This window comes from Xiphias gladius, chromosome 16 (genome assembly GCF_016859285.1).
Source record: "Xiphias gladius isolate SHS-SW01 ecotype Sanya breed wild chromosome 16, ASM1685928v1, whole genome shotgun sequence".
In the NCBI taxonomy this organism is placed as follows: Eukaryota; Metazoa; Chordata; class Actinopteri; order Istiophoriformes; family Xiphiidae; genus Xiphias; species Xiphias gladius.
In genome coordinates this window covers 3,854,038-3,870,729 of record NC_053415.1, presented here as the reverse complement: position 1 = coordinate 3,870,729, position 16,692 = coordinate 3,854,038, and the positions used below count along the sequence as shown (strand labels likewise).

At 40.2% G+C, this 16,692-nt stretch overlaps 1 protein-coding gene across 3 annotated transcripts in view; it reads left to right on the top strand.

Annotated features, from left to right (window-relative positions):
* LOC120801312 (collagen alpha-3(VI) chain-like) overlaps window positions 1-16,692 on the top strand; it is an 82,461-nt gene that overhangs the window by 12,762 nt on the left and 53,007 nt on the right. For all 3 annotated transcript variants that reach the window (XM_040148139.1, XM_040148138.1, XM_040148140.1), the window contains 3 exons: window positions 59-652; window positions 2,219-2,842; window positions 2,950-3,543. In XM_040148139.1, coding sequence (XP_040004073.1) covers window positions 59-652; window positions 2,219-2,842; window positions 2,950-3,543 — 1,812 coding nt within the window. The remainder of the gene's footprint in view (window positions 1-58; window positions 653-2,218; window positions 2,843-2,949; window positions 3,544-16,692) is intronic.

Genomic DNA, 16,692 nt, shown 5'->3' with positions numbered 1-16,692 from the left:
TAACACATCCTAAAATTAGCTTTTATTCTCATATTAATGTTTTTTCGTTTCTTTTCAGTCTTGACAGTTGGAAATCGAGACATCATTTTCCTAATCGACAGTACAATGGGTGCAACACTCATCAACTCCGTGCGTGAATTCATCAAGCGGTTTGTTGACACTATGCCAATTGGTCCAGATGAAGTTCAAGTGGGTGTGGCCCAGTTCAGCAATGTCCCTCGACTTGAGATGGATCTCAACTCCCATGGATCCAGGGATGCTTTGACTGCTGCTTTGGGCTCTATCAAACCAAGACCTGGACAGACAGTCAATATTGGAGCAGCCTTGGACTTTGTGCGGACGAATATGCTGCAGCCTGAGAAGGGAAGTCGTATTCAACAGGGGATACCCCAGCTTTTACTGTTGATGACCAGTAAAAAGTCAAATGACAGTGTGCAAGACCCTGCTAAGGCCCTGCAGCGAATGGGTGTATTGACTCTGGCTGCAGGCTCCAAGGCTGCTGATGAGCAGGAGCTGAAAGAAATTGCCTTTGCTGACAGTTTTGTGTTCATGCTGAGGGACTTCCGCGCACTGCTACGCAACCCAAAGGCAGTTGTTGTTGCGCTCTCCACTCTAGCTGGGGTGGTGGTGACTGAAGTACCCACCGAGCCAGGTAATGCTTTGTCTTCTAAGTACAATTCATATTTCAAAAGTGAAGTTGAAAAATAGACTATCAAACTTAAATTTAAATATGCGGATGAGTGACAAATTAAAGGAAAACCTTGAATAAATAAGGGGAAATACAAATGCAGAAACAAGTGTGCTGGATTATCAAAATAGGCCATTAAATCCTGCATGTTCTGTGGTGTGTAAAAATTTTTTAGTAGATCTGAACCCAATTGAATAAACATGGGAGATATTGGGCAGTGATTTTCACCACTATTATCAAACCACCAAAAAAAGGAAATGTCTTTGGATAGAATGGTGTCCCATGAAACATGAAACACTACACAGTGGATTAGAATACTCAATGAAGGCTTTTGCAACTCTGTAAAGAATGATGGTGGCAATTATTTTGTCTTTCAGTGCACTGAACATGAGATAAACAGTAGAAATATGCTGTTGACCTTAAATATTAAGCAACAAGAATGCAAGCTTGCGTGCATTTGATTAGCCAGTGCGGTGCCTTGCTGAATGATGTTGCTGTAAAGTTGAGCCAGATTCAACTGTTTTTGTGCCTGATGACACTACTTTTTTTTTTCCAAGGCAGTGGCAACCCTGCTGCATTGCCACTCCATTCACATCAATGATGGGGCTGCATGTTTTCACAGTGGGTTAAAGTTGGTCTGAACGTAGCCTTAGCATATTTCCATGGTAGTCTGCTTTAGTTGCCCCATGCTTATCAGTGATCACTATACATGTGTTTTCACCGCATCGTCCTCGAAGGAGATAACCTTGCTGACCTTATCAAAACTCTGATGTTAGCCTCCCCTAACCAAAGCAGTATCATGTGCTAAATTTACTTTCTTGGTGACTAGAGAGTTTGCAAAGTCTCCTTGTATACAGTTGACAGTATTTTTCTACCTTATCATTGAATCTCTGTGGTTTAGAGTTTAGTTTCGCTCTTATGTTCCTGTTTGTACTTTGATGTAACAGATATCAGCCCCTCTGTTTCCTCATTTAATTCTTTATTTAAACTATGTTAATTACTACTAATGTGAACTGAACATTTCCAGCTGCTATAAATTAAAGATTTACAATGGCATATCACTGGAAGACTTGTATTGTGAACCATACCTAACAAGATATGGACATAAATAGCACAGTATGGTCAGTGGATCAGTTTTAATATTCCAGGAAGGACTGATTCTCACTGCAGTATGTGTGAACGAGCACACGTCCAATATGGTGGTTCGGCCGGTGTTTGCAACTCGACTCGGAACGCGTACCCCCTCCCATCACATCATAATCTAAAAATGGCATATTCCACAACAAATTGAAACTATTTTGCTTGCTTGTGCTTGGCTAACACTTTACTGATACACTTCTTTAATTTGTCACCCAACTACAAGTGTCCATAACAAAGAATCAACTTCATATCACTTACAAATAACAGTTTCAAAGGGCATCATTTGATCTTTTAATATGTCACAAATGGGTTTACATCTTCTAGAGTCTGAAAGTATATGTATATGGTATTAAAGATGGGTATTTTTTTGTTTTTTGTGCTTTTCCTTAGTGGTGGAGATAACAACAGTGCAGACTCAAAAAGTGATCCGAGACATTGTCTTCCTTGTGGATGGCTCGAACTACATTGGCAGTACTAACTTACCCTATGTGAGAGACTTCATTATCAACGTGGTCAACCAGCTAGATGTACGTCCTGACAGGGTCCAGATTGGTCTACTGCAGTTTGCGGAAAATCCAAAAATTGAATTTTATTTGAACAGCTACCAAAGCAGGCAAGATGTTGTGAATAAAATCTCTCAACTCAGGCTGACTGGAGGCTCAGTTTTGAATACAGGAGCTGCCATGAAACATGCCCTCACCAATATGTTCGTGCAATCAGCTGGGTCACGCAGGAGTCAGGGAGTCCAGCAGGTGTTGGTTTTGATCACAGGTGGTCCAACCCAGGATGAGGTTAAAACGGTAGCTGATCAGTTGGCTCTGGATGGGGTTTTGACCTTCACAGTCAGTTCTGGGCAGGCAGATGACGCCCTCATGAAAACAGTCGCCTTTGTTTCAAAATTGGCTTACCATGACAGAAGCTTCTCTAACTTACCAGCTATGGCTGAAGTAATCATGCCACAGTTGATAACAGTTGTTGGTACTACAGATGTGACATCAGTCCCTGAAAAACCTGGTGAGTTTTGTATTTTTCCTTTCCTATGAAATAAATAAATGTGATGTAAGAATATCACACTGTAAAGAAAAGTTTCCTTGGTAAAAGTTAATTTTGTTTTCCCTCAGTTGCTGTTCCTGGAGCTGAAAGGGATGTTGCCTTCCTTATTGATGGCACAGACAATGTTCGAGCAGATTTTGGCTACATTCGGGATTTTATCATGAAAGTAATTGAACCGCTTGACATTGGGATTGACAGGGTACGAATTTCAGTGGTTCAGCACAGTGAGAGACCAACTCCAAGTTTCTACCTTAACACTTACCAAACCAAAGATGAGGTGATAAGAGCTGTCAGTGAGATGACACTGGCTGGTGGACGTAGTCTAAACACAGGATTGGCTCTAAGATTCATGAAGGACACCATCTTGTCTGAAAGGCATGGTAGTCGGGCTGCGCAAAACGTCCCTCAGTTTCTGATCGTTTTGACTGGAGGCAGAGCCATGGATAATGTGAAGGAGCCTGCTGGTGCGCTGAAGACAGAGGGAGTCGTACCATTTGGTGTTGGTGTCAAGGATGCAGACCCAAAGCAGATTGAGGCCATTTCACACAACCCTTCCTTTGCCTTCAATGTGAAAGAATTCAGAGATCTTAGCACCGTGCCACAAAGGCTCAATAACTATGTGAGCCTTCCAAGGGAAGAGCTAGACATCATCCTACAACAAGGTAAGAAAAGTCTTGATTCTTATTAGCATGGTAAACTTGCTGTAAGAAAAACAAAACCTCTACTGCTGTTTTTTTGCATTATCAGAATAACTGAATCTTATTTGTTATGTCTTAGAACAAAGCGATGCTGTAAAAAGAGATATTGTGTTCCTCCTGGATGGCTCTGATAACACAAGACATGGATTTCCAGAGATAAAACTCTTTGTCAAGAGTATAGTGGAAAGTCTTTCTGTGAGTGAGGGCCAAGACAGAGTGTCTGTGGTTCAGTTTGCTGATAACCCAGAGGTCAGCTTTTATCTAAATTCTCATAAGACACAGAATAACATTTTAAATGCCATAGATAATTTAAAGCACAAGGGTGGGAGGCACCTTAATATTGGGGAAGCTCTCCAGTTTGTGAGGCACAATGTCTTCACTTCCTCCACGGGCAGTAGAAGACTAGAAGGAGTGCCCCAGATTTTAATTCTTCTATGTAGCAAACCATCTACTGATGATGTAAGAAGTTCAGCTTTTGCTCTTAAAGAGCATGAAATTGTGTCATTGGGAGTTGGAGTGGGAGATGCCAACCTTTCAAAGTTGGAGGTGATTGTCTTCAAACCTGGTTTTACATACAAGGTCACTGATTTCTCCAAGCTGCCCTCAATCATATCACAACTTGTTGCTACATTGAACATAAACAAAGACGCTGAGGAAACCATGACTGGAATCTCTGATTTAGTAGGTAAGACTTCCACATTTGAATATGTGCTTAAGAGTCAAGTAGCCTACAGTATTACTTAGTAGTATTTTTTTCCAAATAAAAAGTTTAACTCTCTAGAATAGTCTATCTCTCAAGAATAGCCAACATAAATTCCTAATTATTGATGATAAGATAATAAATGATTCTGAGTCATTTTGGTACATTTCTACTGCATGATATTTATGAATACTCTTGCTATAAAATCTATTCTGTTTCGAAAAATCAACTATTCTGTATTTCTAAGGCTTTCCAGAATGTAGTTCTCCTTAATACTTCTTTCTAATTGTTCGCTTCAATGTTACTTTGAAGATAAGTCGCCAAATTCTCTCGTACCTCATTTTTATAAAAAAGATGGTGTTTTAGCAGTTCTGCTTGAAATAACCCTTTCAGGGCATAAGTCATCTGTCTTTTTGTGCTCAGTTTTTTTTTTTTATCTGAGCTTCTAACTTGCTCATGCTGATCAATATGCATGAGTATAGAAAAGTCTTCAATGTACACTCTCTTTCTTTCTATACATGTATCACCTTGTTGACGCAGAGAGCAATAAGAGGGACATAGTGTTTCTCCTTGATGGGTCAGATGACTCCAGAAATGGACTTCCTGCTATTCGAGAGTTCATCAGAAGAATGGCAGAAGAACTAGTGACTGACGAAGATACGGTTCGAATGGCTGTTGTACTGTATAGTGATGACACTGCAGTTTACTTTGACCTAAAAACTCACAGGTCCAAAAAGGCTATCATTTATGCTGTTAGAAGTCTTCGCCATAAAGGAGGAAGACTTCGGAACACTGGGGCTGCTCTTCAATTTGTGCGAGACAATGTTTTTACAGCTTCTTCTGGGAGTAGACGACTAGAGGGTGTCCCTCAGATTCTGTTTTTACTGACTGGAGGCAAATCCAATGATGATGTGTCCAGAGCTGTATTAGACCTAAAACAAATTGGTGTTCTGTCTTTTGTCATTGGAATGAAAAATGCTAAACAGGAGGAGCTTCAAAAAATTGCCTTCTCCTCCAGATTCCTTTTCAACCTGCCTGTCTTTGGTGAACTTTTGTCCATTCAGCCAGAGATAGCTACATTTGTCCGATTGGAAATACAAATCAAGCCTCCTACTGTTGTAGGTAAGAAGTGTCCCTAATTCGTAGTTGAATCAGACTCCCTGCTTATGTTTTAGTACAGGTCTTTCATAGTTTGTACTGCAATGAAACTGCATCATCTTCTGAAGAATGTCAGTCAATCAGTTTCATGGTCCTCAAACTGTCTCAACTGGCTAGACACAGTTTCTTGGTTATGCTGTTTCTTGTTTGGCTCTCATTCCTTTTCTTCATGTACCTTGAACAATCTTTCTTGACAGCCTCACATCAGCAAATGTCGTTTCTTTGTATTATTCTTAAGCTCTTCCTTGAGCCAATGATAATCACATCATTGACTAAATATTTAGAGTTAAAGAAGACTTAAATCTTTTTCTCAGCTTTCCCCATCTTTCATTTGTGAAAGAGGAAAATGCTTCTTATCTTTTAGCTTTCTCCATGTTCGTCAACTTCTTAAGTTACCAGTTTTTTTTAAATGTCCTGGCATCTAACACCTTATTTATTGCATTAATTAGTTTGAATTACAATTACTCTTATGGCTTTTTCAACCATGATAATATGTAATGATTGCACCATAATATATTTCAGCTTATGTATTACATGTCTGATTATTAAACAAGGTTTTCCTGTTCTTTTCTAGTTGAATTAGAGTCCTCTCAAAGAGACATAGTGTTTCTATTGGATGGGTCAGATGACACTCGGAGTGGCTTCCCAGCAATGAAAAGTTTTGTCCAAAGAGTGGTAGAAACACTCAGTGTTGGTGAGAACAAAGACCGTGTTTCTGTGGTCCAGTATAGCAGAGATCCACAGACACATTTCAGTTTAAACAACTACACGGAAAAACAAGATGTTCTTAACGCTCTCCAAGAATTGAACCATAAAGGGGGCAGACCCCTCAACACTGGGGCAGCTCTGGAGTATGTGAGGAATAATGCTTTTGCTGACTCCTCAGGGAGTCGGCATCAAGATGGTGTCCCTCAGATATTGATTCTTTTGAGTGGTGGAAGATCTCAAGATGATGTTGCAAGTGCAGCTGTGGCTCTAAAACAGGACAAAGTTGTTCCATTCTGTGTTGGTATAAGAAATGCAGACACACTCGAGCTCCAAATGATTGCACATAACCCCTCCTATGCTTTCTCTGTGCTTCGGTTTGATGATATTGGGAGCATCCATCAACAGCTTGTGTCATTTGTGAAAAGGGTGCCTCGACGACAGCCAAGATTAAAACCACAGAAGGTATTAGGTAAGGCTATCGATCTATCTATCTATCTATCTATCTATCTATCTATCTATCTATCTATCTATCTATCTATCTATCTATCTATCTATCTATCTATCTATCCTGAATAACTTAATGTATAACTCTAACTCTAACTCTAACTGAGCATCATCCTTGTGTCTGTGAAAGGTTCTCCAGATCAAACTGAATCCATTCAACGGGATATTGTATTTTTACTGGATTCTTCAGATGAAATGCAAAATGAATTTCAGGCAGTGCTTGGCTTTGTTGAGAGAATGGTGGAGAAACTCAGTGTGGATGACAGCAACGATCGCATTTCAGTGGTGCAGTACAGCAGGGAACCTTCTGTTGAATTTTTTCTGAACACATACAAACGCCAGCAGAATGTTGTGGACAATGTGCGAAGCCTAAAGCATAAAGGAGGCAGACCCCTCAATACTGGTGCAGCCCTCCAGTACGTCATGGATAATGTTTTTACAGCCTCTTCTGGAAGTAGGCATCAACAGGGTGTCCCTCAGATTTTGCTTGTTTTAACTGGTGGACGGTCCAGTGATGATGTCAGAAATGCTGTAGAAAACTTGAAAGGAATTGGTGTGATGATATTTGTGGTGGGAACAAAGAATGCGGATGTCCTCGAGATTCAGTCCATTTCACAGGAAGCCAGTCGTGCTTTCTTTGTAGCAGATTCCAGTGATCTTTCAGGCATTGAACAACAAATATTTTCTGCCACAAAGAAGGGTGAAACCCCTACTATCAAACCAGCATCATATGGTAAGACTGTTGTGATAAGGTCTTACACTGTGTGCACAACTTCACGCATTGTTAGATTAACGTAAACCAGTAATCATTCATTTCATTTGAGGGTGAATGATGGACAATAACAGACTGGTGCCCCTTTGTGGCTGTGGGATCCATTTGCCATCAGATACGGTAGATTGTGAAGTGGATTATGACAGTCCCTTTGTAAACACATTTTTTTTTTTTTATTTAGACAAAAGAATTTTTTTCTCACTTTTTTAAAATTATATAATGTTTTATACTTACGGAAAGATGATTCACATGTAAGTTGCCATTTATTTTTCAAACCCTTGCATTTTTTTCAAACCTACCATTATTAGGGGGCTTTGCCACTCATGATCACATAAATATTTGAAATTCACCAGTTTCGGACTATTTCAGTAATAATGACAACTGAGCTACACAATCCAAGCTTCGCATTTTGGTCATTATAACTTCTACGATTTCCTCCATGTTGTTTCGGTGGTACGGTCAAATTCCGTCAAGCAGAGGTTCACTGTTCTTTTCCAGGGTTGTGGGCTGGGTCAACAAAAATGGTCTGCTAAAATAGCGGAGCAAATTGTGCACACAGGATTATTGAACATTTGCAGGAATAACACACTTTTCAACGCAAAATTTCATCATCAACCAATTTGTTTAAATGCTTGTGTGATTACAGATCCCAGCAGAAGAGATGTTGTATTTTTGCTTGATGGTTCTGATGATTCTCAGCACAGATTGCCAGATATTAAAGACTTTGTGCAGAGAGTGGTGGCAGACCTAAACATTGATGCAAACAAAGATCATGTGGCTGTGGTTCAGTACAGTAACATGGCAGAAATTAATTTTAACTTGAGACGTTACTCGACACAGGATGATGTCCTTGATGCAGTAAGAAATTTGAGTCACAAAGGAGGTAATCCTCACAACATTGGAGCTGCTCTCCAGTATGTGAGAGACCATGTATTTACTTCCGTGTCAGGGAGTAGACTCCTGGAGGGAGTTCCACAGATACTCATATTAGTGAGTGGTGGAAGATCTGGAGATGACATAAGAACCCCGGTCAGAATGCTGAAAGAGATTGGCGTCATCTCAATTGCCCTTGGTACAATGGATGCTGACACCCTAGAGCTACAGACAATATCTCATGAACCTAATTATGCTCTCTCTATTACTGATTATGAGGAACTTCCTCTTGCTACACAGGATGTATTGTCATTGTTAAGAGATGCGTCCCACCATATAGAGCAATCTGCTCCCACAAAGGGTTTTGGTAAGATATAATGTTGTTACCTTTTCACTAAAAACATTATTTAGTAAAAAAAAGAAAAGAATGGAGAATTATAGTTGACTGTCATTGTAGCTTCCTACATGTTACAAGCAGAAAATCACATTGCCTTTGTTTATTTTTGTTACAGATTCTATGAAAAATGATGTAGTGTTTCTTATTGATGGATCATATGACTCAAGAAATGGCTTTGAAGAGATACGAGGCTTCATAGAAAAAATTGTTGAAAGTTTAAATCTAGGGGAGAACAGAGACCAAGTGGCTGTGGTTCAATACAGCCGTGATGCCACAGTCAATTTCTACTTGAATTCCTATTCATCCAAGAATGATGTGCTCAGTTCCGTTAGAACAATGAGACATAAGTTTGGAAGACCCCTAAATATTGGCAAAGCACTGGCGTTTGTCAGAGACAATGTCTTTGCTGCTTCAGTTGGAGGCAGACATGCAGAATCAGTCTCTCAGTATCTGTATGTTTTTAGTGGTGGTCGATCAGGGGATGATGTCAGAGGACCAGCACAGTCACTCAAAGAAAATGGAATAAAGACTTTTAGTATCGGAACAAAGAATGCTGATACCTTGGAAATGCAAACCATCTCTTTCACACCAGCACATTATTTTTATGTAACAAACTTTAACAATCTGCAAAGCATACATCCATCTGTGGAAGCAACACTGAGGGGCACTCAAGAAAAAACTGAATTTACAACTGTTATTGGTAAGAAGTCGAACAATTATTTGCATTTTAACATTTTAGAGATGCCGTCTATGTGGACATAATAGTTGTATGATTCTGTACCACGGGTATATAAACATTTTTTCTGTTTATGCAAAGATGTTGGTTTTGTAAAATGTTTGTTTGTATCCATTTCAGACACTTCCACAATTGCAGAATTAGAACTTCAGAGTGCCGATATTGTTTTTCTCCTTGATGGATCTGATGAAATGCGAGCAAGTGAAAGACAAATTTTGGATTTTGTCAGAGAATTTGTAAAGCAAATAGAAATTGGTCCGAGCAAAGTACAAGTTGCTTTGATTCAGTACAGCACAGAGCCCACTACTGATTTTCTCCTGAACACATACTCACTGAAAGACAATGTCATGAGTCATTTGAGCAATGTAAAACTGAAAGGAGGGTTCACCGTTAACACTGGTGTAGCCCTTGATTATGTGAAGAACAATGTGTTCACTGCTTCATCTGGAAGCAGAGCTCAGCAGGGAGTCCCACAGATACTGATTCTTTTAAGTGGGAGAAAGTCTGAAGATGATGTCTTAGGTCCAGTGGACAGACTGAGAGGGGCTGGAATTTCCCTTTTCGGTGTTGGTGTTAAGAATGCAGATAGACTGGAGATGGAGCAATTAGCACACAGTCCTAGAGCAGAGTATTTTATCAAGGACAAGTCTGACTTTCCTCTTGTGAAAGAACAGTTGCTCTCAGCCATTGCATCTCACAAAGGCACTGTCAGCCCTGGTGTAGGTGAGTGAAAAAAATATAAATTAATTTGACCTTATTTTATTTCTAATGAATATATATATATTCTTAACTAACAATATTTACATGATTGTGGACTTTTCTAGGTTCAAGCTCCAGCATGAATAGAGACATTGTCTTTCTCATTGATGGATCTGATGATGTCAGGAGTAGATTCTCTGCTATACGTGAATTTGTTGCAAAAATGGTTTACAGCTTTGACTTGGAAAAAGGAAAAGATAAAGTCGCTATTGTACAGTATAGCAACAATGCTGAACTCAGTTTCAATCTGAATACTTACGACACAAGAGATAGTGTTCTTAAGCATGTCGCAAGCCTAAAACCAAAAGGCGGAAGGCCACAATATATTGGAGCAGCACTGCAGTTCGTGAGGGACAATGTATTTGTTTCAAATGCCGGAGGTCGACATCGTGAAGGTGCCAAGCAGATACTTGTCATATTGGCTGATGCAAGATCTAGAGATTCTCCACGAGGCCCAGCAAGTATGCTAAAGGCTGCAGGGGTTGTCACATTTGCAGTTGGATCGAGAATGTCAAATTCAGCTGAGATGCAAGTAATTTCCTCTGACCCAAATTATGTTTACTTAGTCCCTGACTTTGTAAACCTCCCTCGTATTCAACAAAGTTTGATGCGTCATCTTACTCAAGTGGGAGTTAAGGAGGAAACAAAAGCAGGTAAGAATTTAGATTATTTGAATAATTATTTAAGGAAATTACCCTGCTGATTCTGAAAATATTTATGATGATTGTGATTAACATCATAAATCTATTTTCAACTGTCACATTTATTTTCATTAACAGCTCAAAGGGATCAGAAAGAAAGAGACATAGTTTTTCTTTTGGATGGATCAGATAATACCAGAAATGCATTTTCAGCCATACAAGACTTTCTGTACAAAGTAATAGAAGGATTGGACATTGGACCGAAAAAAGACAGAGTTGCTGTGATTCAGTTCAGCAATCTGGCCCTAGCCAATTTCTTTTTAAATTCATTCATGAGGAAGGAAGATGTCCTAACAGCTGTCAGAAGGCTCTCACACAAAGGCGGAAGACCTCTCAAAATGGGTGCAGCTCTAAAATATGTTAAAGAAAATGTGTTCACAGCTACCTCGGGGAGCAGATACACAGAAAATGTGCCACAAATTCTTGTTGTTTTAAGTAGTGGACCATCAAATGACACTGTGGATTTGCCTGTTGCTTCTCTAAAAGAAAGCAGTGTCACAATATTAACTATTGGAACCAAAACCTCTGACCACAAGGAAATGGAGAAGATATCAAATGCCCCAAGTTACAGTTTATCAGTCTCTGAAATGGCTGAACTTCCAAATATAAAAGAGCAAGTTCTTGCTGCCATTTCAGAAGAAAAATTGAAAAATGAAATTTCAAAAACAGAAATGATAGGTAAGAATAGTTGTATAGATATTGTATAAGTGCATGATTTTGTTTGTGCACAGCTTTTTGCAAAGGTTTTTCTAATACATGTTAATGAAACTGTTTGCTATTTTTAACATTATCTCATTTAGTCCACACTAATGCTCACTATAGGATATTATTTGTGTCTGTTACTCTGATATGCAGAGTGGAGGTGGTCAATACCAGAGCCAGAATCACCAATATTTACACAGAGACCAATTCTGCTGTATGAAACCCTAATTCAACATAGGACCATTTGTGAATGTAAAAAACAACTGTTTAATGTGTAAATTTGTCTGAACTAAGGAGGTGATCACTGTGGAGATGCACACAACAGCAGCAGAAAAGCAAAGAGTGCATGCTCTGTTTTTTTTCTAGTATCCATACTTAGAACAAGACCTAGTATTGGTAGTTTAGATGTCCATCCTCCCATCCCTAACAGAAAGTGAGTGTGGATTACACTTTTCCTTGACTCAATAATATTTATGTCAGAGTTAGAGCAAACCTTTACTTGCATTACAAATATGCAGAGAGAGTAATTCATGTGCTATTACAGTACACAACAGTCTAACAACAGCAGGCAAAATTCTCACATTTGCTCAGCCACTGTACTACTTGTACACCTATGCTAGCAGATTATACCTTCTACAACAAAAGACAATTCTTTATAATAATGTCAGGCTCAAAGTTGTTGAGAAAACTGAATAAACAGCAGAAGATCAGGCAGCTGATGACGGTACTGAAGCAGCCTGCCGAAAGAAGAAACACTTCTTAGGGTGATAAAAACAGAGCTACTGGATGTAAGCAGTCAGAGCAAACAGAGTTGGTATTTACCCATAACTGCCACATCACTATGTCATGATGGGTTTCACCAGACTATTTTCATTTGAGCATTGTTTGATTTATGTGGTGTTTACTGTGTTTCACTTTGGTTACAGAATTAAATTAAAGAAAACAACCTATTGGTGCTGAAGAAAATAAAACAGTACAAGGAAAAGCAGATGAAAAGTAAATTGTGGAAGACAGAATTTAGAATTATGACAAAAAAAAAAAAAAAATTTAAAAGCATTTTAAATCAATCTTTGAGTAAATGAAAATGGTTTGTTGTCAGATTGAAGATGTAATTATTCAGTTATAATTATTATTTAACACTGATTCATTATATTTGTTACAAAGGGACATCAGCAATTCAAATACTGTTTAACATAATAGTTCTTATTTTTAATGTGTGCTGTTGGGGTTAAACGTGCTAAGGGTGGCTGGAGTAGGGTCACATGTTACTGACATAGGACCACAAATACAGGAATGGTCACTGCTTTGCAAAATAAACATCAAGTCAATTTTCAGTTCTTCTGTGTGGAAACAGAAAACACAATACAGTTTATGAAAATTTGTCAGAAACATTTGTTCACACACGAAAACAGTAAAATGTGGATTAAATTTGCTTCGTACAATTTTTGCAAACTTACTACTGTCTCATGGTAACATCCAAATTAAAACTGATGCAACTAAAATTAATGGGTAAATACCTTTACAAGTGAACCTTACTAAATTCTATTTCACGAAGCTCAGGTTAACCAGCGCTACTTTGACAAAACAGTTGTGCGAGCTATGATAGAGTAAGTAGTAAATACTGAGGTCAGATTTTCGCAAGGGAAACGTTTGATGCATGAAACTTAAAATATCTCAAATCTTATATTCCCTAGTGGAGAAACAGCCATCGGGAAGGGATGTTGTGTTCTTGTTGGATGGATCTGATGGTACTAGAACTGAATTCCCAGCTATGCGAGACTTTGTCCAAAGTGTAGTAGAGATACTAAGTGTGGATGACAACAAAGACCGGGTCTCAGTGGTTCAGTACAGCAGAGGTCCGACTGTGCAGTTCTATCTGAACACGTACACGTCAAAAGGCAAGATCCTTGACAGTGTCAGAGGATTGAGACACAAAGGTGGAAGACCCCTCAACACTGGAGCAACTCTCCAGTACTTGAGGGATAATGTTTTCAAGGCCTCTGCCGGAAGCAGGCGCCTAGAAGGAGTTCCACAGGTCCTAATATTGCTAAGTGGTGGAAAGTCTTTTGACAGTGTCGATGCCCAAGCCTCTGCTCTCAAACAGCAGGGCATCTTTGTGATTGGCATTGGATCAAGGAGCTCTGACATTAGAGAGCTGCGGAAGATATCATCTGACCCTAATCTCGCTTTATCCGTGTCTGAGTTTACTGACCTCCCCAGTGTGCAAGAGCAGCTCTTTTCTGAAATGAGCAAAGTCCTAGTGAGGGCCACGCCTATGACACCAACAGTAACTGGTAAGAAAGTGACTGATTTTTACTTTCCAAGATCATGGTAGGATGTAAATTGTAATGTACTAAAGTGCTATTCAATAAGTTCAGGTCAGCCAGTAACACTTAGACAAAACAGTTGTCCCAGCTATGATAGAGTTGGTCATCAACATTCAGGTTGACTTTCATCATCAGACTTTGACGAGGGAAACGTTTGACTCATGAAGCTTAACATTTCTCAAAACTTATATTCCCTAGTGGAGAAACAGCCATCGGGAAGCGATGTTGTGTTCTTGTTGGATGGATCTGATGGTACTGGAACGGGATTCCCAGCTATGCGAGACTTTGTCCAAAGAGTACTAGAGACACTGAGTGTGGATGACAACAAAGACCGCGTCTCAGTGGTTCAGTACAGCAGAGATCCAACTGTCCAGTTCTATCTGAACACGTACACGACAAAAGGCGAGATCCTTGACAGTGTCAGAGGTTTGAGACACAAAGGCGGAAGACCCCTCAACACTGGAGCAGCTCTCCAGTACTTGAGGGATAATGTTTTCACGACCTCTGCCGGAAGCAGGCACCTGGAAGGAGTTCCACAGGTCCTAATAATGCTATGTGGTGGAAAGTCTTTTGACAGTGTCGATGGCCCCGCTTCTGCTCTCAAACAGCTGGGTGTCTTGACCTTTGCAATTGGAACCAGGAGCTCTGATAGCAGAGAATTACAGAAGATAACCCAGGATCCCAGTTACACTCTATCTGTGTCTGAATTCACTGACCTTCCCAGTGTCCAACAGCAACTTCAGTCCTCCATGGAGGCTGTTGTAACTGACATCACCCTAGAGTCACCAACTGTACTTGGTATGTTGAGTAGCATGGCCCTTTTCCTGTATGGCTACCTGACTTCTTTCACTTACACTGAGGGAAAAAAATTAAGTGTTACGTTGGTATCTCCCATGTGTGCATTTGAAGAGAGGTGGGGTCTGCTTTACTGCTGTCTAAAATCTGAGTATCCAGTGCTAGTTGCTTTTAGGATAAAAAATAATACACAAAATTAAAAAGATACTCCACCACATGATGATGAGTAGTTCACAAGCATAGGTTTGGGAAACTATTTTATTTTTTTTCTTCCTGTCTTTTCTCAGTGGACACGGCCAAAAAGGATATTGTATTCCTTCTGGATGGTTCTGATGGCACAGGGACTGGCTTCCGTGCCATGCGTAATTTTGTTGAGAGAGTGGTGGAGAAACTCAATGTGGGAGAAAACAAAGACCGTGTCTCTGTGGTCCAGTACAGCAGAGATGCAGAGGTCCATTTTTATCTGAATACATACACCACAAGAGAGGACATTGTGGATTCGGTCAGAGGGCTGAGACACAGAGGAGGTAGACCCCTCAACACCGGGGCAGCCCTCCAGTACGTCAGGGAGAACATCTTTACAAAATCCTCCGGGAGTAGGTACCTGCAAGGTGTTCCACAGATGTTGATAATTCTAAATGGTGGAAGGTCTTTTGACAATGTAGATACCCCAGCCTCTGCTCTCAAACAGCAGGGCATCTTTGTGATTGGCATTGGATCAAGGAGCTCTGACATTAGAGAGCTGAAGAAGATATCATCTGAACCTAATCTCGCTTTATCCGTGTCTGAGTTTACTGACCTCCCCAGTGTGCAAGAGCAGCTCTTCTCTGAAATGAGCAAAGTGCTAGTGAGGGCCACGCCCATGACACCAACAGTAACTGGTAAGAAAGTGACGGATTTTTACTTTCCAAGATCATGGTAGGATGCAAATTGTAACGTACTAAAGTGCTATTCCCTAGGTTCAGGTCAGCCAGTAGCACTTTAACAAAACAGTTGTGCCAGCTATGATAGAGTTAGTCATAAACATTCAGGTTAACTTTCATCATCAGAATTTGACGAGGGAAACGTTTGACACATGAACCTTAACATGTCTGAAATCTTATATTCCCTAGTGGAGAAACAGCCATCGGGAAGGGATGTTGTGTTCTTGTTGGATGGATCTGATGGTACTGGAACGGGATTCCCAGCTATGCGAGACTTTGTCCAAAGAGTAGTAGAGACAGTGAGTGTGGATGACAACAAAGACCGCGTCTCAGTAGTTCAGTACAGCAGTGATCCAACCGTCCAGTTCTATCTGAACACGTACACGACAAAAGGCGAAATCCTTGACGGTGTCAGAGGTTTGAGACACAAAGGCGGAAAACCCCTCAACACTGGAGCAGCTCTCCAGTACTTGAGGGATAATGTTTTCACGGCCTCTGCCGGAAGCAGGCGCCTGGAAGGAGTTCCACAGGTCCTAATATTGCTAAGTGGTGGAAAGTCTTTTGACAGTGTCGATGGCCCCGCTTCTGCTCTCAAACAGCTGGGTGTCTTGACCTTTGCAATTGGAACCAGGAGCTCTGATAGCAGAGAATTACAGAAGATAACCCAAGATCCCAGTTACACTCTATCTGTGTCTGAATTCACTGACCTTCCCAGTGTCCAACAGCAACTTCAGTCCTCCGTGGAGGCTGTGGTAACTGACATCACTCCAGAGTCACCAACTGTTCTTGGTATGTTAAGTAGCATGGTCTCTTGCCTGTAGGGCTACCTGACTTTTTTCACTCACACTGAGGGAAAGAAATGAAGTGTGACACGTTTGTAGCTTCCATGTGTGCATTTGAGAGAGGTGGGGTCTGCTTTACTGCTGTCTAAAATCTGAGTAGCCAGTGCTAGGTGCTTTCGGGAAAAAAAAAGTAATACAGAAAAATAAAAAGATACTCCACCACATGATGATGAGTAGTTCACAAGCATAGGTTTGGGAAACTATTTCATTTTTTTT